The sequence below is a fragment of the Falco punctatus genome (genome assembly GCF_963210335.1).
Source record: "Falco punctatus genome assembly, chromosome: 7".
Lineage (NCBI taxonomy): Eukaryota > Metazoa > Chordata > Aves > Falconiformes > Falconidae > Falco > Falco punctatus.
Window position 1 is genome coordinate 45,871,211 of NC_137587.1, and position 26,318 is coordinate 45,897,528.

The window sequence follows — 26,318 nt, forward strand, 5'->3', positions numbered from 1 at the left end:
CTTACAATAGTAATAACTTGAGAACCTTTTGTTTTCTCCCCAGCACTGGAAGACTAGAGACAGCGAGGAGTACGAGGCCGAGGGTAAGAGCGAACAGCAGCACTTGTGTGTGCTTATTTTCTTTTCAGCTTCGAAGGTGAATCAGAGGAGCACACCAAGATGGTCTCAGGCTAGCTGGGTGTGCTGAACAGTCCCAGCCTGGCGTGGTGCAGAGCTCAGGAAGGTGCACGTGGGGCAAGCAAGCCCCAAGCTGGGGGAGAAAGCTAAAGCGGGGCTCCTTGGAGGGCAGTCTTGGCCTCACCCTCCCTGCTTTCATTTCATCCTGCTGCAGATGCTCCTGCTCTCCCTGGCCTCAGCAGCCAGGGCTGGTCCTGGTCCCTGCTCCTGCCCTGAGGGCTGCTGGCTGCAGTGGAGCACCTGGGCACTAGATGTCAGCATGGACCGGTCATTAAATGTTTCCTAATTGTCCTGTAAAGGAGAGCGGGGTGACCCCCGGGGGTGACTGTCTGGCATGCAAAGCCATGCAGCTTTTAATCACTTCAACACCTCTTACATATTTCAGCTGCTCTCTAACCCCTACCCTATCTAAAGGGACCAATTTTTTTTTCTCCAAAAGTCACTTTTCCAGCCCTGGGATGAGGTGGCGGGTGCAAGGCGGTGGCCTTGCAGCTGAGCAAGCTCTGGCTTGTGTCTAGTGCTCTGCAGGCATTTCCAGCTGGGTGCGACTGCATTCCAGGCATTTGCTGGAGGTAGAGGAAATGTGTTCAGCTGAAGGTTATTGGTTTTTTTTATTCTTCGCCTGAAGGAGTGTTTGCAAGTACTTGGATCAAAACATACCCTACAGTTTACATTCAAAGGGGGTGGGAGTTTAGGCAGCTCCACCTGGCGGGTGACACTTATGGAGACAGGCAGCCACTGGAGTTCTTGACCTGGTCAAGGCGTATATGGATGCACCTTGCTCAGTCCTCTCCCTTGATTCCATAACTGCCCAAAAGAGGAGGGGTCCTGTCTCCATCCGTGCCAACAGCCGAGGTGGCAGGACTGCGCTTTCCCTGGCTGCCAGCCCACATTGGCTGTCAGACTCATCCATGTCCCTGGAGGTCCTCCTGGCTGTGGTCCTGACTGTAGCTCATGTCATGCCTGGGTGCAGGGTTCCCTTACCTGTGGTGGCACACATGAACAGAATGCTGAGCAGGATCTGTTCCCTCTGGTGTGGTCCCATAGCCACGCTGGTGCTGGTAGCCATACCCTAAAGCTACAAGTGGGCTCTGTGCAGGATGAGATAAAGCAAATGGTCCTGTGGGGCTGATGAGCAAGGAGGGAGGCTCTGCCCACTGCAGTAGTGAGTCCCCTGTGATGTACAAAACCTCCAGATCTTCTGGTGGTCTCTCATGGGCAGTGGATGGGCAGAAACCAGAGCAGTTTTCCCCTGTTTCCAGGGCAGCTGCGCTTCTGGAACCCAGATGACCTGAATGCCTCCCCCAGTGCCTCGCTGCCCAGCCCGGACTGGATAGAGGAGAAACTGCAGGAGGTCTGCGAGCACCTTGGCATCACCAGAGATGGCCACCTGAACAGGAAAAAACTTGTCTCCATTTGTGAGCAATATGGGCTCCGAACAGCAGCTGGGGAGGTGAGTGGCCACGTACAGACCCGCTCGCACCAGAGCATGCGCCTGGGGTTTATCCTGGCTCCCCCAAAGTCCGTCCTGTGGCTGACCACAAGCCTAAAGCACAAGTGCTGGTTGACAGGTCGCTCCTTGGAAAGCAGTTTTCAGCTCCGTCTTGCAGCTTTCCAGCAAGGTTGTTGGTGTTAAACCATCAGACGTGGGAGGCTGCTCTAGTGAAGGCAGCTGCCAGCCTTACTGACACTGCAGCGTGCGTGTCTTCTCATGCAATTGCAGAGTAAACTGGAATTTAAAAAAATATCCTAGATTCCAAGCATGCCTCCTTAATCCCAGAAATCTTCTAGCTAGACAGTAAATATGGGTTAAAATATTCATAGATGATAGCTTTTGACTTTGTGAGGGCCTGTGCGCTGTTCCTGTCCTGCAGGAGGAGTCTCCAAGAAAATTATTGTTTTAGCAAAAAAGATTCTCGTCAATTCAGGGTTTGGTTTTATAGAAAAAATCAGACTGTTTCGCATAGTAAAATAACGTGGCTTGTAATAATTTCTTTTGTAAAACATGTTTTTGAGCAGGTATTCCTTTGCAGCAAAAATGTTTTCAGGGTATTAAGGCATAAAACAAAGAAAATAAACTGTAGACAAAGAAGTAGGAAGGAACTAATCTTAACATCTCTGGTGCTAGTAAGGTTGGTCTTGCTTTTCAGAAAGCAGACTGCCCTGAAGCATAAAACAGGGGTTTTTTTATAACCTTGCAGCATCTTACTATAGTTTTTTTGCTTGGTTGCTTCAAGCTGCTGGGGTTTTGGCATCTGGCTTGCTACCTTGCACTGAATTCCTGCGGTCACCCTGTCCAGAGAACAGGATGAAATGAGGGTTTTTTCATGCTGCCTTGCAAAATGGAGGCTCCAAGACAACCAGGAGCTTACATAGTTTTACAGGCAGGGTTTTTGTAGTGTATGTAGTTCTGCAGTTTTCTGTGTGAAGGTTGCTGTACTAGTGTTAGGCCGATGCAGTGGACCAGGTCACTCTTGCTTTGCATTTTTTCTTTGGTTTTTTGTAGGTTTGGGGTTTTTGGGGGTGGTGGTTTTGGGTTTTGGTTGTGTTTTTTTGTTGAGCCTTGGGAATAGGTTGTTTTCTCCTCTGCCAAATTGTTACAGTGGTGGTTTTGACAATAGCAGATGTGATTTCTATCCCCTGCTGCTTGCAGGTGCTTGAAGAGGTGCTCCATAACCTGGAGCAAGATGACACCATGAGCGTAGAGGACTTCTTCTATGGCTTGCTTAAAAACGGAAAGTCACTGACACCCTCGGCATCTACTCCGTACAGACAGCTGAAACGACACCTCTCCATGCAGGTGAGAAGCTTAGGTGGATCCTGGGGTAAAAGCAGGAGCAAGTCTTGAGCAAATCTTACCTAGCCTGTCTCCTCCTCTTCCTCCCCATTTGTCCCTGTGGTGGGGCAGCTGTGAATGTCCCCCTGCCCCATTGAGGTAGGAGGTGGTGGCAGTGAGCTGCTGTGGGATGCCCTGGTGAGTACAGCAGCACCATGGACGTGACTGCCTCCCCCCGAGCGAGAGCGATGAGGTGAAGCTGCTGCAGGCTGCTTCTGGGGATGTGAGGGATAAAGCAGAAAACACCCTCCTGGTAAAGGGGAGGTGGCTCCTCTTTCAAGTGGCGTGGCTTGGAGAAGGCTCTTGCAAGCTGCAATGTGCAGTAAGTAAATGGTATAAACTGGATGTAGGGGAAAGTGGTGGTCTGGGGGAGGCTGGAGACAAATCTCTAATTTTTCTTTTCTTTTTTTGCGAGTGTTTGCATCTACTGCCTATCTTTGCCTGGAAGCTTTGCCTGGTGTAGCGCAAGCACCTGTGCATACGCTCCGTACAGTCTTTTTAGGGGAGGTAACATGTGAAACCAAAACCACAGTGAAATAAAACACATTTGGAGCACTGAGGACAGCTCTGAAACTGTTCCTCGGATTTATTTTAAATCCAAAGTGCCTGGTCGTGCCGCAGTGCCGTGAGGTCAGCAGCGGCGCTCCTGCCGGGTATTTGCTTGGCAGTGAGGAAAAGCAGACCTTAATCCTTAATCTCCAGAGTACTGTTAGCGAAATTACACTTATAAGCCTTTCTCGTTGCGGGGTGGCCAGATGCCTGGCTCTGCCCATGCCCCATCGCACCCTCTCCCCTCTCTCGGCAGTCCTTCGATGAAAGCGGGAGGCGCACCACCACCCCCTCGGCCATGCCCAGCACCATCAGCTTCTGCCTCTTCTCCAGCCTGGATGACGGGATGGGCTATGGCTGTGTGGAGGGTGTCCTCGACTGCTGGCACCAGGAGGGCATAGAGAACAGCCAGGAGATCCTTAAGGTAACCAGCTGCTCCATCTTACCCCTTTTATTTTCTTCCCCCTGCACACCCCCTACCTCAGTGTGAGATGCTGGACTGTAGCTCAATTATTTATTTTTTTCCCCCTTTTAAAATTCCAGTGCTGCTGACAGGTCTAACTGTTCTGGGACACCTCCAATAATTTCCTTTATTGAAATGGTATATCCCAGAGAGCTAGAAGTTAATGATAAAAATGTAATGTGACTTCTAGCTGCACTCGAAGAGGTCACCTATATTTGTAGAAAGCAATTTAATTCCTTTACCTCGCTGAATAGCCTGAATAGCTGCACCTGCAAACCTTTTAGCACTGGGATGACCTGAATTATTACTTGCACTAAGGTGGAGGACAGCACTTGAAACCTTGCTGTTGTTAGTCTTATTATGCAGAGTAAAAAGGTAATGGGGGTTGCAAATTGAATACCTGAAGTAAAACTCATCCCTGTCTCCCTAGAAGCTGTGGATGGGAGAAGATAATTTCATGTGTCTGTATTAAGACCATCTCTGGGTTCCCAGCAGCAATGATGATAGAATGCTCCTGGCTTTTAGTGTCTGTGTGGATATTGAACATGTAATAAACGCTGCCATTGCTCAGGCTTTATAACCCCCTTGTAGCCTGGGCTGATGCAGGCCAGGTTGATAACAGGGTGCTGTTCTCACCGGACCTGGTGGTACACCTTTGCCTTCTCTTCTGCTTGTTGCATTCCACTGGTCACTTGCTAAGCAAGAGAAGGCAAATGCGTACCACTTGCTTAGTGATCAGTGTCATCAGGGTGGCTTCTGCGGTGTTTGCAGTGTTTTGGCCCCTCCAGTAGCCCTTCCGCACCCTGCTTTGTGCTCCTGCAGAGTTAGGTTGAAGGAGATTGCAAGCAGTTGCTGATGATAACTTGCTGTCTAAGCGATGGGATCCCTGCTGTCAAATACCCGCTAACAAGGCTTCTTCTGTGTTGTCTTTATTGCAAGAGCTGGTTTTGTTTAATGTGAACATTTTCAGCCACGTTCCTGCAGCATTTGAATATGTAAAAAGGCCAGCGTAGTTAGGTCCTCTAGAGAATTAATACTTTTAATCAGGCGTGGGCTTAATTTCTTGTTGATCTGGCAGCACAACCAGGACACTTTCCATCTCCGCAGCTGGCAGCAGCCCTCTACCATGGGAGGGTGGCAGAGATGTCTGGTTTATTGCCCCAGAGGCATTTGTGACAGATTAATTGGCAAGCAAAGATCTCTTCTGAGCTTCCTCATTTTATTCTGTCACTTCGTGTACAAACCTCTCCAGGCTCCTGCAGGGCAGGAAGGCTCGTTCTGCTCTAATGAGGTGTTGTTTTGCAGGCTTTGGACTTCAGCTTGGATGGGAAGGTGAACTTGACAGAGCTGACGCTAGCGCTAGAAAACGAGCTCTTAATAACCAAGAATGGAGTCCACCAGGCAGCCCTGGCGAGTTTCAAAATGGAGATCAGACACTTGCTGTAAGTCACCAGGATTGCCAGCTGTGCTGCTCCCTCACCGCCCTCTGCCTTTGGCCAAGCAGGAGCTGATTCATGGTGGTCCATAGCACTTCTCCAAGGGGCATTGGTGCAGTTGCTGCTGTTTCGCTGGAAAGCTAGGTTCCCTGGTAGCTTGGTCAGAAACTCTCAACTCTTTGTTTTGCATGGGTAAAACACTCAAATCCAAGTACTGCAGAAAAATAAGATTTAAAAAAAACAAAAAGCAAAGCAGTTCCCAGCCCTGCTCTGCATCTGGAAACTGTCCCTGCCATCTGCAGTGCTCACTGATGGCTGATGAATGCGAAACTGAAGACAGAGGCTGGTGCCACTTGATAAGCAGTACCTTTAATCCCAACTGACCTCTTGCAGTGGTGTTACATGGGTTCGTTATGTGACAGAACTGCAGGTGAGGTACAAAACCACCGTGTACCCCCACTGTTTTCATTTGAAAGTCAACACTGTTTGACTTTGCATTGGACTTGCTGTGCAGGCTTCTCGGTTGAGAAGGGTGTAGGAGATGGGAAACATCTCCCTGTATGTATATTTATTAATTTGTAAATTATACACAGGTCCTCTTGAAGCTCAAATATTTCTTCCTATATGCCAATGGATCATCTTGTCCACCCCGTTTTGGAGACTGCTGCTCTAAGCATTGCATCCTCCATTTTGCATCAGTTCTTGTTGTGTGACTGTTGCATCCATCCGCCACATGCACAAGCTCCAGTTGTTGGTGGTGTTTGGTTTGTACTGTAAATCTTTGAATAGTTAGTTATCAGCTTATGCATCCACCTCCATGCGACATCATAGATGATTTTGCTGGTCTTTAAGACTGCACGTGTCCTGTTACTTGTTGGTTTACCGCTTCTGCTTGTAAGCTGCCTGCTTTGCTTGTATGAAACCTCACAAGATGAGGCTTCCCACTGTTTGTTTGCATCTACATGTCTACATAACTTTTTTACGGTCACCCAGTGGAGAGATGTGTTGTCAGGTTCCTGTCAAGAAAGCTGCTCGGTGTAGCAGGTCTTACAAACTTGTGATCAAAAGCGAACTGGACGTAGTGTAAGGGTGAAGTCGTAAAAATAATAAAATGATGACAAGTAAATGGGACAGAAAGTGGCCTGGCAGAATGGTGTAGCACTGCAGTTTGGGGGTGCTAGACCACAGCTGAGGAGTTCCAGGTGTTGAGGTCTTGGGGCCTATGGCGATATCAAGACATGTCCAGAGCTATGTGTGTGAATTTGCATCCAGTGACTAAAGGCAGTTGATAAGACCCTTGGAGAGCTTTCCGTGCTTTTTCTCTGGGGGAGCTGGGAGGGTAAGCTAATCCAGGACAGCTGTGTTTACCCTAGGGAGAGGGTTGACCAAGTGGCCAGAGAGAAAGAGAAGCTGCGATCAGACTTGGAAAAAGCCGAAAAGCTGAAATCCCTGATGGCTTCCGAAGTAGATGACCACCATGCCGCAATTGAGCGCCGGAACGAGTACAACCTCAGGTACAGCATCCCGGGTCCCCCCTCTCCTCCTCATCAGCATTGCATGGACTCAGTGACAGAGGCAGTGGCTTCGTGCCTGCTGACCACCACCAGGCTTCACTGACAGCGGTATTTGCCGCCTGCTTCTTTTTACGAGCTCTTCTACCTCTTGATACCTCTGTAGGAAGCTGGATGAGGAGTACAAGGAACGAATTGCAGCTCTAAAGAATGAGCTCCAGAGAGAGCGGGAGCAAATCCTGCAGCAGGCTAATAAACAGCGGCTGGAGCTGGAGCAGGAGATAGAAAAGCTGAAAACTGACGACAGCTACCTCCGGGACCGCCTGGCCCTTTCCCTGAAGGTAACGGGGACCAAATGCAGCCGGCCTTTGCTGCTAAAAGGGAAGGGTGCCTTGAAGTTGGGAGTGACTTGCAACTTAGTCCTTGCTGACAGGCTGTGTTACAGTGCATGTTGAGCTAGCTGAAAGTAATGTCAGCAGCAAGATAGAGACGTGTCAGTGAGAATTGTTTTTTGGGTCACCTCAGTAGTTACTCCTGGAATTCATAAAGCTCCAGTTCAAATCTCTGCTGCCATCGAGTGCAGAGTGTGCATGTGTCTGGCTATTGGATGGGCTGTCTGCCTTGCTGGCTGTTTGGCTCTCCAGCCAGGAGATAATGAGTCTTGACAAAATTTAAAATACTGCTTTGAAAGCAACCAAACAAAAAAATCTCTGAAGCAAGCTTGCTGTTACGCTTTTTGATAATTTTATCTGCTGCTTAATGCAATGGTGTTGCTCACCCATGACCCCACAGATTCACATCCTTTTCCTAGATATTTTTTTTAGAAAACACTTAAGTCAACTCTTTTTATCTGACTGCTGTCTTGCCATATAATTATGTCTTGCTCAGTTTTTTAAAAAAATAATAAAATGGTAGTGGTGTTATCTTACAAATGACATCAGAAATATTGATAGGCAGAGGGAGTTACTGTGCCCTTACAGATGCTCAAGCGAGCAGCTTTTGATGGGGGTGGCTGTCCTGTGCTCAGCAAGGAAATTATAAAATATTCCTCCTGAAGCAGTCATCTGAAAGGTGAGAGGAGCAGAGGAGTGCAGGGTTTGTGAGCTGGCTGTGGGTCCAGTGTTCACACTCACTGTTGCTGTGGCAAGAGGGATTGTGTGTGCATGGGTTCGCAATTCCTGCCTTTGGCTGAAGCCTGTAACAGTGTCCATACTCTGACTGACTGGGAGGTTATTCTTTTTCTAATGTTACCACATGCTAATGTTTTCATCCTCCAAATGCTGAGGTTGTTGCGGTGGGTTGTTTTGTCCAGGAAAACAGCCGCCTGGAGAGTGAGCTATTGGAAACAGGAGAAAAACTGGCTGAGTATGAAAGTTTGGCAAGCAAACTGCAGAGAAACTTGGAAAACGTCCTGGCTGAGAAGGTAAATCCTCCTCTTCCCAGTATCCTTCCAGACTTAAATTGCTTTCAATTGCTTTTCCATTACTACATTCAAGCTGCCAATTAACTAATAGTTGGAGGCTCTTGGGGTCCCTCTCCAGATGTGACCAAGGCACAGCCTACCTTGTTGACATGGACTGCCTGACTGACTTCAAGTTAAGGAAAATTAAAGATACCTCACCTTAGCTCTAGTTTTATGCTAATTAAGAGTAGGGAGCCTTTCAGTAAAGCAATAATCCTGCAGATTTGCAGGTTTGTTTTTTTTTTCCCCCAGCACATAGTTTTGGATAGGCCCAACATGCAGGTCCTTCCTAGGGAAGATGATACATGAGATGTTAAGTGGTATCTCTGCTGGACTTGCGAGAGAAGAGAAGTGAACAGCTGATCATGGTTGTATAATTGCAATAAACTTATTGGAATATCAGCTTCTCCAAAGGCATTTCAGTGTGTGTGCATCTAGACAAAGGCTCATATACTAGGCTTCTCGCACAGCATCAGTCTTCCAGACTTCTTTAAACCTGGGATTATTTATCGAACAAAGATATGCCAAGTTAGAAAGCTGTGGTCTGAAATCAAAGTTAGCATGAGAGGTATGGTGAGATAATATTTGTGAAGGTGGTTGCTCGCTGTCCCCTACCAGCAGGGAAGCAGAGCTTCTGTATTAAAAATAAAAAAATCCAGAGGGAAGAGGGCACGGGCTGCAGGACTGCTTGTGAATGGCACTGGGGCTGTGATGAGCAGGGCGGTTTGGTGGAAGAGTAACTGGATCCCGTTCATGCCGTTTCAGTTTGGTGACCTGGATCCCAGTAGTGCAGAGTTTTTCCTGCAGGAGGAGAGACTGGCACAGATGAGAAGCGAGTACGAGCGGCAATGCAGGGTAAGCAGAGCCCAGGGATGGAGACCTGGCACCCATCCACCCGTGTTCACCAAGAATGTCCTTTCTGCAAATGGCAGTGCAGAGCAGCAATATAATGCTGCTGGAATTTTTTTCCTGTATAATGGCTGTTTTACATGAATCCAAGCTCTTTGAGAGGGCAGATCCCATGCCACAGAGGCAACTGGCTGAGCTAAGAGGATGGGTTGCCCCGAGTGTGAGCTGGGATAGGGTCTATGGATCCTCCTTTGTTCCCCAGCTGTACATCAAGCTCTACTCCTGCGCAGTTGTGTACTAGTGGTTTTTTGATTTATGATACAAACTTTGCCCTAATTTCAATTCAGAGTTGCAGGAACTTACCACAGAAATAAGACACATCCCTGTTTTGCTGGTTTGGAAAACAATAGTATCTTCTTAAAATAAAACTGAAAATGTAAAGCTTGTCTCCTCCTCCCCAAATCTTGTATGGCTGAAACACTTCTTCAAAGTGGGCCTGTAAGTCATGTATTTACATGTCTACTTTCTGCTGACTACAATAGTTACCAGCATTTGGCTCATCTGTTCTGCATGATCCTTTTCGTTCAATAAAGAACTACCTTGGCAAAAGACTGCCTAATCTGAAACAGCATGGTTGCTCTTAGAAAGTTGCAGTTTAAAAGTGAAGATTGCCTAGAAGTATTTGTTGAATTGATACTTCTTGATAAGAAGACATTGCTGGAATATGCAACTGATCTTCTTTTGAGTAGTGACAGATACGAATCAGTATTCAAAGTTCACTTTCCGAACCTTTCAAATCTGCAGAACTGTGTGTTTACCCATTAAGGGATTCATTTTCCTCAATAAATGCTGTTCATTGAGCTGAGTGCATGGCATTTGGCACAAACACTCGGGATATTCTGCTGGCAAATGGGCAGAAGTACCAGATGGTAAATGCAGTAATGAGGGTGTCTCTTTCCTAATTTGATCTTTCACTTCTGATTTGATTTTTCAAGTAGATGATGTCTGAGGAGGTATTTCTCAACTGTTTGAAAATGTTCTTAAGCTGCTGTTTAAAAAAGGTCTTAGGAAAAAGGAGTGAAGTGAAAAGTCCTGGACTGCAATATGCAGAGGCAGAATAGACACAGGATGTCAGTCCAAAGAAGGCTTTGCTCTGTTAATAAGGCACACATCTGTTACAGATGGAACACAGGTTGGAACCTGGAGAAGAGTGTTATTTACCTGATAGGGCGCTGACTAATGTGGTATGATGGCAGCATTATTGACAGGTCTTTTCCTACCATAATTCTCTCCTAAATGTCTCATCGTGGCAGTGTGGTGATGCACAGATGCTCAGCTGCTGTGGTTGCTTTTACTCAGGCTTATTTTTCTCCCCCCTCTCAGGAACTGCAAGACCAGATAGATGAGCTGCACTCTGAGCTGGAGGAGTACCGTGCCCAAGGCAAAGTGCTCCAGCCTTCGCTGAAAAACGCACTGTCGGAAGAGTTTGATATTGATATGAAAAGTCAAGGCAACAGTGGTATTGAGCCTGACCAAGGTAAAGCACATCTCCTGTATGACCAACTTCTGTGCTGTAGGTATTTATCGTAACGTCTTAAGAGGTGATTACGTAAAAGCTTTACCAAACCTTCACAGTGAGGCTCAAACAGCACCTCTGTTTTGCTGTTTAACGTGAAGTGGAATATGGCTGCTGTACTGTATTCAAAGCTGAAACTAATGTTTGCAGTTCCCTGTCTGTGTGTGTGATGGGAATTTGAGAGCTGCAAGTATTAAACTGATGAATTTTTTCTGTTGAGATTGTATCTCTTTGGGCTTTGAGAATATGTATGTTATTACCATTTTTTAAAGGACTTGGTTCAGAAGACTGCAACCCATTAAATATGAGCATAGAGGCAGAAATGGCTATTGAACAAATGAAGGAGCAACATCACAGGGATCTACATCACCTCAAACAAGAGCTTGAAGACACAGTAAGCTATTCTAACTTAAATCTTCACAACTCTTCCAGCTTTTTCATACAGGTGTAGTGGTCTTGAAGGACTTTTAATTCCTGGTCAAATGATAACCTGTGAATCTGAGCCTCTACCTTCCCTGCTCCTTCTGCATCTTGCTGTGTGATGGAGAGGCACAGGAGAGGGCTGAATGAATGTTGCAGTAGATTAGCACACCAGCTAAGGAGACAGCAGTGAGCCTTTCCAAGGCAGTATTGCATTTCCAGTCTTGAAAGCCTGCTGCATCTGAATTAGCCACTTCATACCCACTGGCATGGGGTAATTGTGGCTTAGAAAGGCTGTTGGCAGGAGTCTGTGTTGCTAAATGCTAGGCTTGTGCAGCCTGGTGGTGTTGAAACACGATCTGTGCTGTGGGAGAATAGAAACTGCTGTTATGATACCTGTGCTACTGAAAATGGGCAGTCAGCTCCCTGTGTTCTGGGTGTCCATCTGCAAATTAATCTTGCCACACATGCGGAAATATAGAATGGTTTGGGCTAGACCTTTTAAAGCTCATCTAGTTCCAACCCCCCTGCCACAGGCAGGGACCCCTCCCACCAGCCCAGGTTGCTCCAAGCCCCGTCCAGCCTGGCCTTGAGCACTGCCAGGGATGGGGCACCCACAGCTGCTCTGGGCATAATCTCCATTGGCTCTACATGGAGACAGCCTGGGTCTGGATGGGCTTATGAGCCTGGGGCAGCTCGACTCCAGTGCCTGTCTATGGTGTTGTGCTCAAAGCTGTGCCAGCTCAGTCTAGCACAACACCTACCACCAGCCTATGCTAGCAGCCACGTCAAGGTCACAGTGTTTCCAAGCCAGAAAGATCTACCTTGCTGTGCAGGCGAGGTGCATTGGTGCAGAGATCGCCAGGCTTGTTCTGCAGGAGTCAGTTCAGGACCAGAAGTTGGGGGTCCCATCAGGCTGTATCTGTCAGACCAGTGCCTGCCTCCAGGTGAGAGGTAGTCATATAATTGTTATAGAACTATAATCTATTCATTTCACATGTGGCATAATGCAGGTACGCTGAAAGTGTATTGTGACAAAGCTGGGATGGGAGTGAGAAAAAGGGGACTAATAAAACATCATCCCAGAATCATTACTTTTCCTTCTAGGGTTTGTCTTGCGTCACTTGTGGGGAAAAAAAATAAAAGAACCCCCCCCAAAAAAATCCTTACCCTTTTTAAAAGGAAAGGCCTCATCTGCATCTTAATTTGGGGAAGGTTTTGAAAAAGTAATCAGTGAAATAATAAAAAAAAAAAAATTCCCCTTTAAATTTGGAAAACTGCCAGGACTTAAGTTACTGGCTTCTCTTTTCACAAATTCACTTAACAGAAGGCAGTGAAATTCATGCTTTTCCACATAATAATCATCTTTATCCCAGTAAGAAACTAAACTGAGCACTTTAGCATTCTTTTGCAGGGGAGATCAGTATAAGATGCTAATATATAATAAATAAAAATATTCTGTACAATATATGGAAATATATAATACAGAATTGTTGAGAAAACATCTCTGTGGAACAGTCCATAGAATGTTAACTAATCCAGTCTCTTTTCTTTTTGTAGGTGAGCCATTATGAAAAGCAGTTAGATGAGACAAAAATCCACTGTGAAAAGGAGCAAGAGGATATGAGGAGGAAGTACGCTGAGGAGATGCAAGTCATGCAAAAGCAAATAACTGGCCTTAAAAATCAAATTGCAGAACTGCAAGGAGAGGCAGCAGTGCTCAGAGAACAGCAAGAAAAGCTTGACTGTAAATACAATGATGAGAAAAACAAATTACAAACACGTTTTGATGAGGAAAAAGCCAATCTGCAAGAACTATTAAGGCAGGAGCACGAAGAAGATGTCAGAGCCAGACTGGACCAGGTAAATGAGAAGTTTAGTCAGGAACGGGAAGAACTGATTCAAAATAGTGTCTGGGTGGAAGAAAAGATGAGAGTTTTAGTGCAGACACTGCAGGAAGAGAAGGGAGAGCTGGAACGTGGCTTTCATGAGCAGCTGAAAAGGATGGCGGAGGTGCATGCTTTGGAGAAGGAAGAGCTCCAACAAGAGCTGCTGAGGAAACATGAGCAGGACCTGGAGGAGGAAAGGTGAGTGTCACCGTTGGCGGGGACAGTAGTGGCGCATGCTGACCTTGCTGGCTTGGCATGGTGACCAAGGTGAACCTAATGCAGAAATGGTTCCTGATGCCTAATTCAAGTGTACCAACTGTACAGTGCTGTTGCCTGTTCTATTCCAGGACACTGGGCTGCTGTCAAGGTTGGGATTTTCCTTCTGAGCTTTCTCAAGTAGATATTTATATTGATTTTTAGCTCACCCACAGGCAACAATAGTGTTAAAGCATAACCAGATATGATTAACTTGAGCTCTGTTCAGAATCCCTGTGCTTTACAAATCCCTGCTTTGTACTTTCAAAGCATCTGGGTTTTCAGAGTTTTTCTTTTCTGAAGAAGGACAGGGATGGCTGGTAATTGCTTTTAGCGAAGATTGAGTGTCAAAAGAAACTAAAAACCAGCCTGGGGTGACAGGGAGAGATGGGGGTAAGAACATCTGCCCCCATAAATCTGATCACAAGAAGAGAAGGGCATACACTGTGCAAGAAACCTTTTCTGAGGACACTTCATGGTTACACTTTTCCAAGGTGATTAGATTTTTAATTTTAAAGTTTCAACAAATTGCCTCAAATCTAACTTTGGCTCTCAGAAACACCCGTCAAATAGTTCTTCATCTAAAACTCAGTGAAAGAGTAATTTTTTCAGCTTGTTTTATTCAGCCTAAAAAGCCATTTGAATATTTTTGAGTTAGCCCAGAGTTTAGTAATATCTTATGTTAACCATGTTTAGGAAAAAAATGGAAAGTGACTATAACAGAAGAGCATCTCGTGCAGAAACTCAGTTTTCTGTCGACACACAAACACTTGTGAATAAATATGAAGAAACGATCCAAAATCTGGAAGGATGTTACCAGCGAGAGTTGCATGAACTTGCTGAACAGCAAAGAGAGGAGAAATCTCAGTGGGAGTTTGAAAAGGATGAAATTGCTCAGGAGGTTGCTGAAGCCCACGAGCAACTGAAGGAAAGTCTGGCGAATGAAAAGGCCATTTCTTCTGCTCTGACCCAGGAGAAAGATCTCCTGGAGAAAAACTTCAAGGAAGAAGTGAACAAGCTTGTGTGTGAGAGAGAGCAGCTTCAGAAGGAGCTACAAGACCTGAGGAATGCTGCTGAGAAGCAAGAGAAAAAGCTGAATGATAAAATAACAAAACTCCAACATGACCATGCAAAAGAGCTGAAGAACAAAGAAGAGCATATATCTGTGGTGGAGGAAAATGGGAAGCTGGTTAGGCAAAAGCTGGAGAGACTTGACAGTGAATACAAGCAAGAGAAAGAAGACCTCAATTCCAAACTTCTTGCTTTGGAGAGTATAAACAAAGACATTTGTGTAAGAGCAGAAACAGAAAAGGCTGAGATGAGTTTGGAAATCTCAAATCTTCAAGGGAAAATACAGAAATTGCAGTGGGAGACCAATAGTTTTTCCGCGCTACAAAATCATTATAGGGTCCTGGAAAACGAGTATGCAAAAGCAAAGAGCAAAATTGCTTCTTTCTCTGGTATGGCACCCCTGGGAGATGATGCAGATGTCCTCTTAAATCTGCAGAAAGTGCACGAGCAAGCTGTGAAGGAAAATGTCAGAATGGCTGCTGAGATAGTCAGGCTGCAGCACAGGTTGCAAGCTGCAGAGCAGGAGCCTGTGCAACCTCCCAGTCCTGGCTGCTCTGACTCCAGCTCAGAACTCTCTCAGCTGGCAGATGAGATGGATCCCACTTTTGAAGGGTTGCCCAGCGACTGTAAAGATGCAGACAAGGGAACAGATTCACATGTCCTTCAGCTTTTGGAGGATGATACCACCGACCTGGAAGAAATGACTGACGTTGATTCAGATTTGGAGAAAGCATGCACTGAAGCCAGAGCAGGCGGCCATGCGCTCAAGGTGCAGGCATGTCAGATGCAAGGAATTAAAGCAGCACTGGAAGCTGACAGCAGTCAGGATTGTGACAAGAATAGAGAGCTGCTTGCCTGGGTGCCTCTGCTGCAAAAAAAGAGAGATCTCAAGAAAACTCTTGAGAGAGTTCCTAGACCAAAAATGCTACATAGTGACATTAACCAGCAGAAGGTTCATCTGCTAAATCACAGAATAGCTCCCAAAAACAAAGGGTTTGTTTCTGATGCTTTGAAGCTGCAGGTTGAGCTTGAGAAGGCTGAAGAACTGAGTGAAGCCTCTCTCCTGCTTGATCACGCTCATGGGGCAACAAATGGTGACCTGAAAAGCGTAATAGGTCAGCTTTGGAAAAGGGTCGCAGAGTTAGAAGACAGATCGATGGCACAGGCTGAACTTCTATCACTACAAGAAGAAATTCAGGTAGAAAATGAGGATCTGAAATCTGAAATTATAAAGTTAGTTGAGAAAAATAAAGTGCTAGAAGACAACCTGCATAAGCTGAGAAGCGTTCATTGCAAACTAGAAGAAAGTAAACTGGAAAGTACTAAGCTAAGAGAGGAAAACACACAGCTTATCAATAAAGTTAAGGAATTGGAAGATGTCCAAGAACAAGATGCACAAGGAAACGTAGATGCACACAGCGACAAGTTAAGGCTGCGATGCCAGTTTGGGAAGCTGGAAGAACATGCCGCTGCATTTACAGGTCAGCAGGACAAGCGTGCCCGAAGTGACAGCATGGTGAAAGAAATGTCGGCAGAAAAGTGGGAGCTGCAAGAGCCCAACAGAAAGCTGAAGGAGAAAGCTGCTGCTCTGGTTAACACAAACAACGTGCATTTCCACAAAGAGGAGAGGAATACAGTGACGCACGGCTTACAAAGCACGTGCACTGAGCTGCAGCAAAAAGTTGATCTTCTGAGGTAACGTACACTTGCAAAACTTTGTGGGAAATGTGCCAGCCCCACAGTAATCGAATGTGCCGCTTAGAAACTAACCTAGCATCCCACTCATCACTTCGTAGCCGCCTGCCTGCCTGCTGTATGGCTGCTGCATTAACCGCTGTAGTTTAACTTTGATTAGAAAACAGTGCCTTGGACTCTAACTACTAGCAAGCAGGCTGTTTAATCCTGGATAACGACGGCTGAAATAAATGTGTGTGACTTACTCCTCTCTGACCACGACCTAACATGAATGGTAAAACAGGAGCAACCTGCCAGCCGTTCTGTCTGTGGATGTAGTCGCCTTTGCAGTGTGTAGTTTATGGTACATCAGAAACCCCTGTATTTTTGTGTCCAAAATACTGTGATAACACTTCCAGAATGCTTTTAGCTTTTACTAATATCACTTCTTCACTCGGTTTGCTGTCTTCTAGTACTGAACGTTACTTGGAATGCTAAAAGCATTTCTATTTTTCTCAATATTTAAGTTAATACCAGAGAATTACAGTAACTTTTTTTCCCATCAGGAGCACTTTAGGGTTAGGAATCCATCAGGTGTGTGATATGGTAAATACCACTATAACACAGAGAATATAATAGGTTTTACCTACTTGTTTTTAACTGCTGTATTTCAGCAAGGATTTTTTGGAGGTCATAAAGTGGCTGCAAGTGGCTTAATTATTGTTCAGCACCAGCTTCCTGCAGGAAATTGTTCTTTCAGGCATTACACCATGGCTAAGTTATTTTTCTACGGTCACCTCAGGACAGAAAAGGCACTTCCCAACACTGCTGTTCCCATGCTGCCTTTCCCAGCATATTGGACTCCAGAAACAGCTGGGGAAACAGCTTGCTTACCTAGGAACCTGCATATTGTGGTGTTAAGCTGTTTAAAGTTATGTTATTTGTAACTTAAGGACTGAAAGGTATAGTACAATACTAGTGTGAAACTTTTACTAGGGATTTTAGATTTTAACTAACTTAGCTGTACAAAAACATGCACAAAAAGCCCCTTTTTCAGCAATCTGGGGAGCACTTTTAGTAAATGAAATGTGAAATCCATATACCATTCATACATAAAATAAGTCAATCATAGCTTTGGTTTTTAGTATTACAGGTAGCTTAGGCTTTTAGTTATTTTTTTTCCCTGTGGGCCTAGGTGATCTACAGAAACAGTTTTCACTTGTCTCATCTCTCTGCCACAGATGTGAAGCTGAGAAGCTCAGAGAAGAAAATGCCATTCTGAAAAATGAAGTGACTTTATTAAATGAGGAGGGTAGTGCTTCCAGCCTGAAACTGAGGGAGCTAAATGGATCCCGAGAAGAAATGCGGTAAGAATTCAACGGTGCATGTACCATGTGTATGCCTTCAGGCTCTCGCCATTGTGCACACCCGATGGTTATGTCCCTTCTCTCAAAGCTCCTTCATTTGTTAAATACTCTACAAACTTTGAAATGGGCTTATTTTGTGGTGCCACTGGAAATCCAGCTGGCTGATGGTCTATTCCTTGTCCTTTTAAGCTGCCCTAGCTTGACCTGCCCATTCCAAGAGCCAAAGCAGGGGTTTAACTGCAGGAGTTCAGATGACCCAGTAACACATACAAACACAGCACCTACTTATGAGATGACCTGATGCAATTATTCATGCTTCAGCAAAGGCAGAGCTTGTTGGGCTGGTGTAGCCTTAGAAAAGGCAGAAAGAGGTACAGCGTGACAGTATTTCAGTGATTTGCAAGTCTTTTGCAAGTAGGTAACCATCCACGATCCTGGGAGTATTCTCCCCTTCTAGAAAAAAAACCTGTGTGGGGTACCTTGAGGAAGATGTGGCGCTTAGGGACATAATTTAGTGGTGGGCTTGGCAGTACTAAGTTAATGGCTGGACTTGATGATCTGAAGGGTCTTTTGCAACCTAAGTGACTCTGATTCTATGATTCTATAAAGTGAGCACTTGCCAAGCCTGTGCAAAGCAGTGATGCTAAGCAATATATAAATAGCCAGAATTACCATTTCTGGAGAAGTCAAAAATCAGCCCATTCTTGTAGGTGTTTGTATCAACAAGTGACTCTAATGTTAACAAGTTTTCATTTTTCCTTAGGCAAAAGATAGAGGCTGTGAGAAAGGAAAAAGTGGCTATACAGAAGATGGTTGACAACCTGAAAAAGCAGGTACACGGCCTGAGCCCATAACCTTCTCTGTAGAAATCATCACTGTATAAAAGCTGTTCCTTAGGTGGATGCAAAGGCAGTAGAAAATTACCATTATATACCTTTAAACGTTTTGACAACGGTTCTCATTAAGTCTTTGGGATTGACAGAAGGCTCGTTTGACATGCTTAGAAGACAGGATCTACAGCAATGCTACTGTAACTATCTGGTTTACAAACTCGAGAGCACTTTCCATAGTCAACTTGGAAAGTTTATTTAATAGAAATATAAAGTTAAAATCTTTCTTTTGTACTCTTTGCGGGTAACGCTCTGCAGCTAGCCCATGGGAAATAGGGGTTATGTGACTCAGCCTCTACTTATTTCCCAGCTGGCTGGGTCTAGGAATTCTACCAGCTGTGACCCTTTGCTTGTATCCATGAGACTGCTACTTTTATTTTAAGGGTGGTTTGTTATGCTAGGCACAGTAGAAGGTTTAAGTAGCTCTTAGATTCATGTCCCTCTTAGAATTTTACCAAGCAATACTACTTGCTCAGAACAATCTACTACCTCACCAGCACGCCCCTCAAAATACACATCAGTGTGGCAAAGGGGAGGAGGAACGGAGTGGTGTGCCAGATGACTGATATCATAACTGATATAATTAAGGCTATTTATGAGAATTTAACAGCATCTGGGGCTGACCGTGCATGCAACAGGCCATCAGGAGGATTCTTACTCCTAAATATGATTCCACTTGATTTGGCCTAAAATTAGGGCATGAAGCAAGTTAAACAGCTATAGGGAAATAAAGCAGGCAATGCTACTGGGGTCGTGACTATTACTTATACAGTTAACGGCAGCTCTGCCCCACCGTTCAGAGATGCTGTGGTATGGGAGTGGCGCTTGTCAGTTCTTTTAATCATCTTAATAGAAAGGAAACGTTCTTAAAAGTCTCATTCCCAGTGTAAAAGCAGTCATAACTGACACTGCTGTCCTGATTCAGGTAGCAGACCTGAAGACCAGAAACCAGCAGCTGGACTCCGAAAATACAGAACTTAGCCAGAGGAACTCCAAAAATCAAGCAGATGTGCAGGATCTTAATCAACAGCTGGCAAGGGTGCTCAAGCAAAAGGAAAGGGAAGCAGGAAAGTGTACCCTGGAAGAATGGGAAAAGGAGAGACTGGTACTGAAAGAGGAACTGGAAAACTCCAAAGTAAAGGTATGAGATTACACTGTTTCTAATGGTATGAAACAACTGAACTTTTAGGAATGCAGAGGTGCTATGGAATTAGCATGTCTTTGAGCTGTGCTTGAGCCTTCAAAGCTGAATTTTCCCAAGTATTAGCCAGAAACATAGGTGTGTGCGGCAGCAGGGGTGGAATGAAAGCATGAGAGCAGCCAAAAGCAGGCAGGTAGAAGTGTGCAGTTTTTTCTTGAAATGGAACCAAGTGATAAGTATTTACCTGAATTTTCCAGCATGCTTGTTCTGTTCTGTCCAGTGCCATCCCAGTTCTAACCCATGTGACTGGCTGCAGCATCCTCTGGTTAACCTTTGTTACTCGGCATGTCTCAAGTTGAAACCTGAGTCTTTTACTTTTTGCAGTCATCCAATATGGTGTCTTCCTTGGAGGTGGAGCTGTCAAAAATGAAGGTCCAAGCTCATATATTGGAGCAGGAGAACCACATCCTCAAGCAGGAACTAGAGAAGACAAAACAAGTATGGCATCCTATTTGAGTGCTATCAGATAATGCTGGCTGTCCCTTAATGTGCCCTACTCTCTTGCCCAAGTTGGAAATAGTTAATTTCTTTAAAGAATGGTCATAACAGCAAGAGAATATAAATCCTCTTGAAGCAGTCCCTGGGTACAATGCACAACTGTTCAAATACAGTTGGTTTCACATTTGCCAAAAGATCTTCCAGAGTAATGGGTCTACAAAGACAGGCTTTGAAAATAAAGACAATGATTTAAAGCTCTAATCAAGGAATAGACAGGGCTTTTCTAGTTTGTGCAGACAGGATAGGAAGGGGAACACTTCCCTGTGTAACTAGTGATACCCATACAGCTCAATTTTTAAGGACTGGACTCTTCCAGCATATCCTTTCAGAGAGAATTCCTATTGCTAAACCCATCTGGAGACTTCATCTCCCAACTTCTGAGGGTAATTTCCTGGGCTTGGTTATCACCTGTATAAGCATGGTTCAATTGGCTGTAAATATATGCTAATAAACACAGATAATGAAGGCTACAAATGAGTTAGCTCTCCTGATTAGGGCTCCACAAAGTAATTTTCTTTACTCTCTAAGGCATTCATTTGATGCACCCAGTGCTTAGAATAGATAATGGTCTTAAAAAGCAAAAGCAGATGAGGCCTGTTCAGTAAAGAGCAGATTGTGGATTGAGTGTAATTAAAGACAGAAGATTGAGTGAGCAAAGACAGAACAGCACAGCACAAAGCAGAGTGTTAAGCTAAAGCACTGTGTCAAATGGGAAAAGGATCAGAAGTCAGCAGTACAGTATTTTTTCCCCTTTCATGGAAGGGGCAGAGAAAGACTAGCCCTAAAGCAAATCCGAGGGATCACAGGGCAATTAGGAATCCTTAGCACTGCTGTTGCAGGAAGGATGCCTCCGATAGATGAATGATGCTCAAATGATCATTCATACTGAGTTAGAGTATGCTTTTCTGTCTTCCATTCTCTCTGGAGTGGGATGATTGGTCCAGAGAAGAGAAAGCTTTGTGTAATACTTGCATAAAAAAAATTCTGCAACAGCACAGAAATGCAACTGAGGGGTTTGTTTTCCACAGCTGTCCAGTTGCCCTGAACTCTCTGACCTTCAAAATGAAGTTTCGAGCTTAATTACTAAAAATGAAAAGCTGCAGAAAGAAAAAGAAGCCCTGAGTGAGGAATTAAACAGATGTATTGATAAGGTAAAAAAGATCTGCAAACCCACATCACTACTTACATGCTGTAACGGGCTGTTAAAATTCTTATATCGTTATCTGTATCACCCTAACCTGTAAAACGACTTTGGATTTTTTTTTTGTTTGTTTTTACCTTCAAGCCAGATAAAAGCTTAATTGCCTGCCTTTTTTTTTCCTAGCTGGTCTTAAAGAGAAAGCTTAAATTCTGGAGCACAGCTTTACTGTAATTTGATTATGTAGAAAATTCCAAACATTGCAAGGAACAGGGGCCTGGATATAAACATTGCAGCAGGACAAGGAAGACAGTGTTCTTGCACTTTTATTGCAGCCTTACACCTTGTAACTCTGAACTCAAGCAGTGTAACTAGCATGCGCACTGTAAATAATGATCTCGTTGTGTAGAGATTCAGGCTGGGAGCTGAGGGGGTTTTGTGCCCTCCCGTGTTTTCTTTGCATAGCTGTAACTCCCTCTAGCTTAACTCTCAAAGTCAAATTGAGTTAAAATCCTGAATGAGTCAGGCTTACAGATGTAATCTTATTTCAGGTAGCTAAAGTAAGCTGCTTAGAGAACGCAATTGGCAGCTTGAAGCAAGAGCAGAAGTCCTGGGAACAGCAGAGTCAGACACTGAAAACACAGCTCACCGTTTCACAAGAAAAGGTATAATAGTGATTTTTTGTTATAGCCCTAGATCAAAAGCATTTTTGTAATCTCTTGTAGTGCTTTTTTTTTCTCACTAAAAGCAGCCCTCCTCTAATGGATGCAAAGATGTCATGCAGCTAAGAATGGCTGCTTTGATGGTCTTTCAAAGTGATGCTCTTAAAGGACAAGAGGAAACTTGTTAAATGCAATGAGGGATTTTTTTCCCTGAGAAAAAGCCATGTTTTGCGTCTATGGCCAAGTTACTTTTGCCAACTCATTCTGCCCAATTATTCCTAAAATACTTCAGGAACTCTGCTCCCTGCTCTTCTGGCAGTGGCTTGTCCCTTGCCAAGCAGGGGAGGGGAACAAATGGCTCTCTGCTTGGCTGATCTCACTTGGGATTTCTCGTTGGCCATGGGCTGCCAGGAAGAATAAATAATTCAAGAGAAATCTTCTTTTCCTGGCATATCACAAAAAATATTTGGGGCTGGAAGATGTCTGTTGAATGTAGTATTGTGGCTGTATTCAAAGAGGATGGCTACTGATATGGAACAGCCAGTCAGAAAATCATTTAGCACTTTTGAAGGGGGCTGTCAGCATTATAACTTCTTCACTCCTTCCATCAGAGATCCTAAGTACGTGTGATAGGTGGTGCATACACATCCTAGCAGACCAAGGTTATGAGAAATCTTGGTCCAGTAAATGCCAAGCTGTGTTCCTGCTCATTACAGGTTCAGAGTTTAGATGAAACGCTGCAAAATACCAACCTTCAAATGTCCCGACTAAAATCAGACTTACGGGTGACACAACAGGAGAAGGAAACTCTTAAACAAGAAGTGATGTCTTTGCACAAGCAACTGCAGAATGCCAATGAAAAGGTAATGGACTTCAGGTGCCTCAAAGTCAGTCAACTTTGCATGCCAGGGTTTACAGACACGAGCTGCTGCTCTGCTCTAGCCTGACACTGTAGCCAACTTATTTCTTTACGTTGGCCTGTCCACTAAAAGGACACAAATATGTGGCAGGCTTGAGCAAGTAGACTCTGAGTTATGCAACTATTGATTTTTTTTTTTTTTTTAAACAAGTGATAAAGCTCATAATTTAAAAAATCTGAGAGGAGGTGGGTACAAGAAAAAGCCCTATTTGAATGATGTTTTCTGTATTCAGTAGTTTTCCATTTTAAAACAGTTAACTATAATTAGTCTTGTTGGATTGTATATAATGTGCAGATTTTAAACTTCTTTTAAAAAAACTTGTAAGTTTTGAACATATGGACAGATGATGATCAGCCTGTCTCCTGAGTTTCCATTCTTCCCTGAAAGAAATCTTTTTGGGGAAAAAAAAAATATCTCTGGACAACATATGAATTTCCACCTATCAAAACTATAAACATATTAACAATCAAACTAGTAATTGACGGGATCTAATTTTCACTCAAACTTGGTTTTGAAAGGCACAGTATTATAATCAGCCTCTCTTAACTGATGAGGAACTGTAACTGAAGGAGGTTGTAGCCAGCAGTCTTGGGATTGGTATTATGAATTCAGTTAGTAATTTGGCTTGTTTGCCGTGTAATTAAGGAATATTTAATGTCCACATGGAAAAGAGGCTGTTTCAGAATTGTACAACAGAAACTAAATTACAGCTATTACCGAATAAACCCAGTATTATATATTATTACTTGCCTGATGGGGCTCTGAAATGTAGCACAAATTGCTTTTTTTTGTGTTGTTGAACTCTGTGCACTCCTATCAACCATTCTAGTGCACAGCTATTATCTATGATCTGAGCAAAGGGAAACACTTTGGGTTTGCACTGTGATTAGCACATTGGGTTTCTTAGGGGAAAAGTGTGTAAGCTGTGAGGAAGATGGGAATCCTGCAACTTTAGAGTCTGCAATTACTGAAAGCCTACTTAAAGCCCACCTGAATAGAGAAAATATCTGCTTCTTTGTTTAAGGCCTAACCCTGCAATTCTGTCTCTTAAGAATCGGGTTCTAGAACTGGCTGTGCCTTCCTCAGGGCTGCAGGACCAACAGAGGCAAATACACTGGGATGAACTGGACCAGCTGACAAAACAGGAGCAGCAGCTGCTCAGGCAGGAGAATGAGAGGCTGCAGAGAGAAGTGCAGAGCACTAAAACAGACCTGACTCACTCCAGGGAGAAGGTAACCTGACCAAGATGACAGATCACAGAGGTGGTCCCCGCATGCTAAGCAAAACTTGATGATTCTTCTTTTGCAATAGGTGATACAGGAGAGGAATATTGTTTCTTAGTTTTGAATAGAAAGGTTTGCAGAAAGAATGCATAATGGAGTAGTGTTCCTTTGTCTGCACTGAATAGGTAGACACTCGTGATGTTTCAAACAGCTCTTCTTCAAAAGAAGATCCTGCTAACTCGTGTCTAAGGTTCTGGTCTGACTTTCAGTTAACACCTTTCTTAAAGAAGTTTGTAATATTCCTAGCATCCTTCATGTGCAATTTCTTGGCTTACAGTATTAGGCAGATTATGGGCAGGAGGAAGGGCAAGAAGGACAATATGATGTCCTTCTTGCTAAAAAGCTAAAATGTCAAAAATAACGCAGAATCTGTTATGAGTCCAAAATAGATTGGTACTTGGTATTTTAGGTGAAGTAGATGCACTTTGATTTGTTTGAATTGTCTGGAACATCTTTCCACATTTGGTCTCTTTAGATGCGACAGCTGGAATCTACTATCCTTTCCCTAAAGCACCAAAAGCATCAAAGCCAGTCGGGTATTGTCAAAGCCATAGAGCAAGAGAAATTAAGCTTGAAGAGAGAGTGTGAACAGCTTCAGAAGGAGTTGTCATCTGCAAACAGGAAGGTTAGTTTTAGATGGTAAATATGTGACTCAATGCAGTATTTTCCATCTCTAAGAGCTAATGTAGTAAGCTGTGATTTGTCTTTTACTCCGAGCTTTGCGCTCTTTGTCTCTTATGAAACCCTGTCCCAGGGAGCTGAGAATCTTCTGTGCTTTTGCAGAGCATGCAGGGTGGGACTCCATGCCGATGTGTTGCAGGACTTTTAGTCAGCACAAACAGTTCCAGTGGTAAAACATGGGAACCATAAATAAAACGCAGGCTGCTCAAGTGCTCTGCAATACACAGTGCTTACACAGTAGCATTACCGCTTTTGGGTTAAACCCTGCTTATTCTTTGAAACTTGTCAGAGAAGCTGTATAACATTGTCTTAGACATCACTTTTAGCAAAGTATTACACTTATCCAAAAATACTTATGTCTCTTAATCTTGAATTGTCTTGATGTGCAATGATTTGTGACTTGCACATTGCAGGGGAAAAGAAAATGGATAAAATAAGAAACTACTACCTTTCTAAGGAAACTTCTTGTCTTTAATAGATCAGTCAGATGAATTCTCTTGAACGTGAACTGGAAACCAGCTCAGAAAATGACGGGCTAAGAAAAAAGCAAGTCAAACTGGATGATCAGTTAATGGAGGTACTTTTCCATCAGTGTTGACTGTACTGAATAGTGTGGGGCTTTATTACTATCTCACTTCCTGCTGAATCTATTAATTTATTTAAAAACAGCTTCTAGATGTGTAGGTACAGAGGGAATTAATTGAAATTAGAAGAATTGGTCTCCCCTGATGCCTAATCTCATCTTTCATGATCAAGATGTTAGTGTGGCAAACTTGCCTCTCTGAAGCATGTTGTGATTTATCGTCATTCATGTAAGGCTTCAGATATAAAATCAAATAGCGAAGAAATTTGTTTCTGTGCTTGAAGCAAGGCTGACACTTTCCTCTTTCTTTTTAAAGCGTGTAACCTCAAGTTTCCTAACTAATATTTGCGCAATGCTGCTTTTAGTGTAGAAACCTGTCCTTAGTTACTATGGGAACAATTTGCTGAATTTAAGCCTTGCTGTCTTATCTAGATGGTGATAGACTAACAATTTCCACTACTTGCTGTTAATCTAAAGGCATGAGTGAAAACTTCAGTTGAAATCCTTCCAAAGTCTGCTGTAAATGTGGAAGTTTGTTCAGTACTGCTGGAGACAAATAACGCTGGATGTTAAGAAAACTCCATAATTCTTAGGTGCCCTTGGTTACAAGAACGGACAAGCTTCAACTATGTGAAGTTGGTGTATCCCTTAAAGTCAGGCTAGATCTCCAAGTTGTCTCTCAGCAGTCCTGCGTAAACTTGATGTTTTAAATTTGAGTTTAAAAAATATTACTAAAAAAACTCAACAAACCACATTTTTGACTTGTTCCATAAATCAAAGTGTCTTCTACATGAGGCTTTTACACCACTGTTTATTAAAAGGCTTCGTGTTTTTCATCAAAAGAGCAAATGGGAGACGTTTGAACATACCATGTAATTACCTGTAAAACTGTAAAAATCTTAATTAGAAAAGATGAGATTTTGACAA

General features: G+C 43.9%; 1 protein-coding gene across 10 annotated transcripts in view; it reads left to right on the forward strand.

The window, feature by feature from the left end:
* NIN (ninein) overlaps positions 1 to 26,318 on the forward strand; it is a 65,282-nt gene that overhangs the window by 25,992 nt on the left and 12,972 nt on the right. For 6 of the 10 annotated variants that reach the window (XM_080397063.1, XM_080397061.1, XM_080397062.1 and 3 more), the window contains exons 5-27: positions 44 to 83; positions 1,440 to 1,630; positions 2,831 to 2,977; positions 3,819 to 3,986; positions 5,331 to 5,467; positions 6,835 to 6,975; positions 7,139 to 7,313; positions 8,285 to 8,395; positions 9,200 to 9,289; positions 10,667 to 10,820; positions 11,132 to 11,253; positions 12,840 to 13,366; positions 14,120 to 16,189; positions 17,410 to 17,535; positions 18,299 to 18,368; positions 19,351 to 19,566; positions 19,951 to 20,064; positions 21,153 to 21,275; positions 21,814 to 21,927; positions 22,641 to 22,787; positions 23,897 to 24,076; positions 24,603 to 24,752; positions 25,287 to 25,385. In XM_080397063.1, coding sequence (XP_080253189.1) covers positions 44 to 83; positions 1,440 to 1,630; positions 2,831 to 2,977; positions 3,819 to 3,986; positions 5,331 to 5,467; positions 6,835 to 6,975; positions 7,139 to 7,313; positions 8,285 to 8,395; positions 9,200 to 9,289; positions 10,667 to 10,820; positions 11,132 to 11,253; positions 12,840 to 13,366; positions 14,120 to 16,189; positions 17,410 to 17,535; positions 18,299 to 18,368; positions 19,351 to 19,566; positions 19,951 to 20,064; positions 21,153 to 21,275; positions 21,814 to 21,927; positions 22,641 to 22,787; positions 23,897 to 24,076; positions 24,603 to 24,752; positions 25,287 to 25,385 — 5,412 coding nt within the window. Of the gene's footprint in view, positions 1 to 43; positions 84 to 1,439; positions 1,631 to 2,830; positions 2,978 to 3,818; positions 3,987 to 5,330; positions 5,468 to 6,834; positions 6,976 to 7,138; positions 7,314 to 8,284; positions 8,396 to 9,199; positions 9,290 to 10,666; positions 10,821 to 11,131; positions 11,254 to 12,839; positions 13,367 to 14,119; positions 16,190 to 17,409; positions 17,536 to 18,298; positions 18,369 to 19,350; positions 19,567 to 19,950; positions 20,065 to 21,152; positions 21,276 to 21,813; positions 21,928 to 22,640; positions 22,788 to 23,868; positions 24,077 to 24,602; positions 24,753 to 25,286; positions 25,386 to 26,318 lie in introns of those variants that run through there. The other 4 variants (XR_013929717.1, XM_080397060.1, XM_080397057.1 and 1 more) reach the window with 4 other exon arrangements.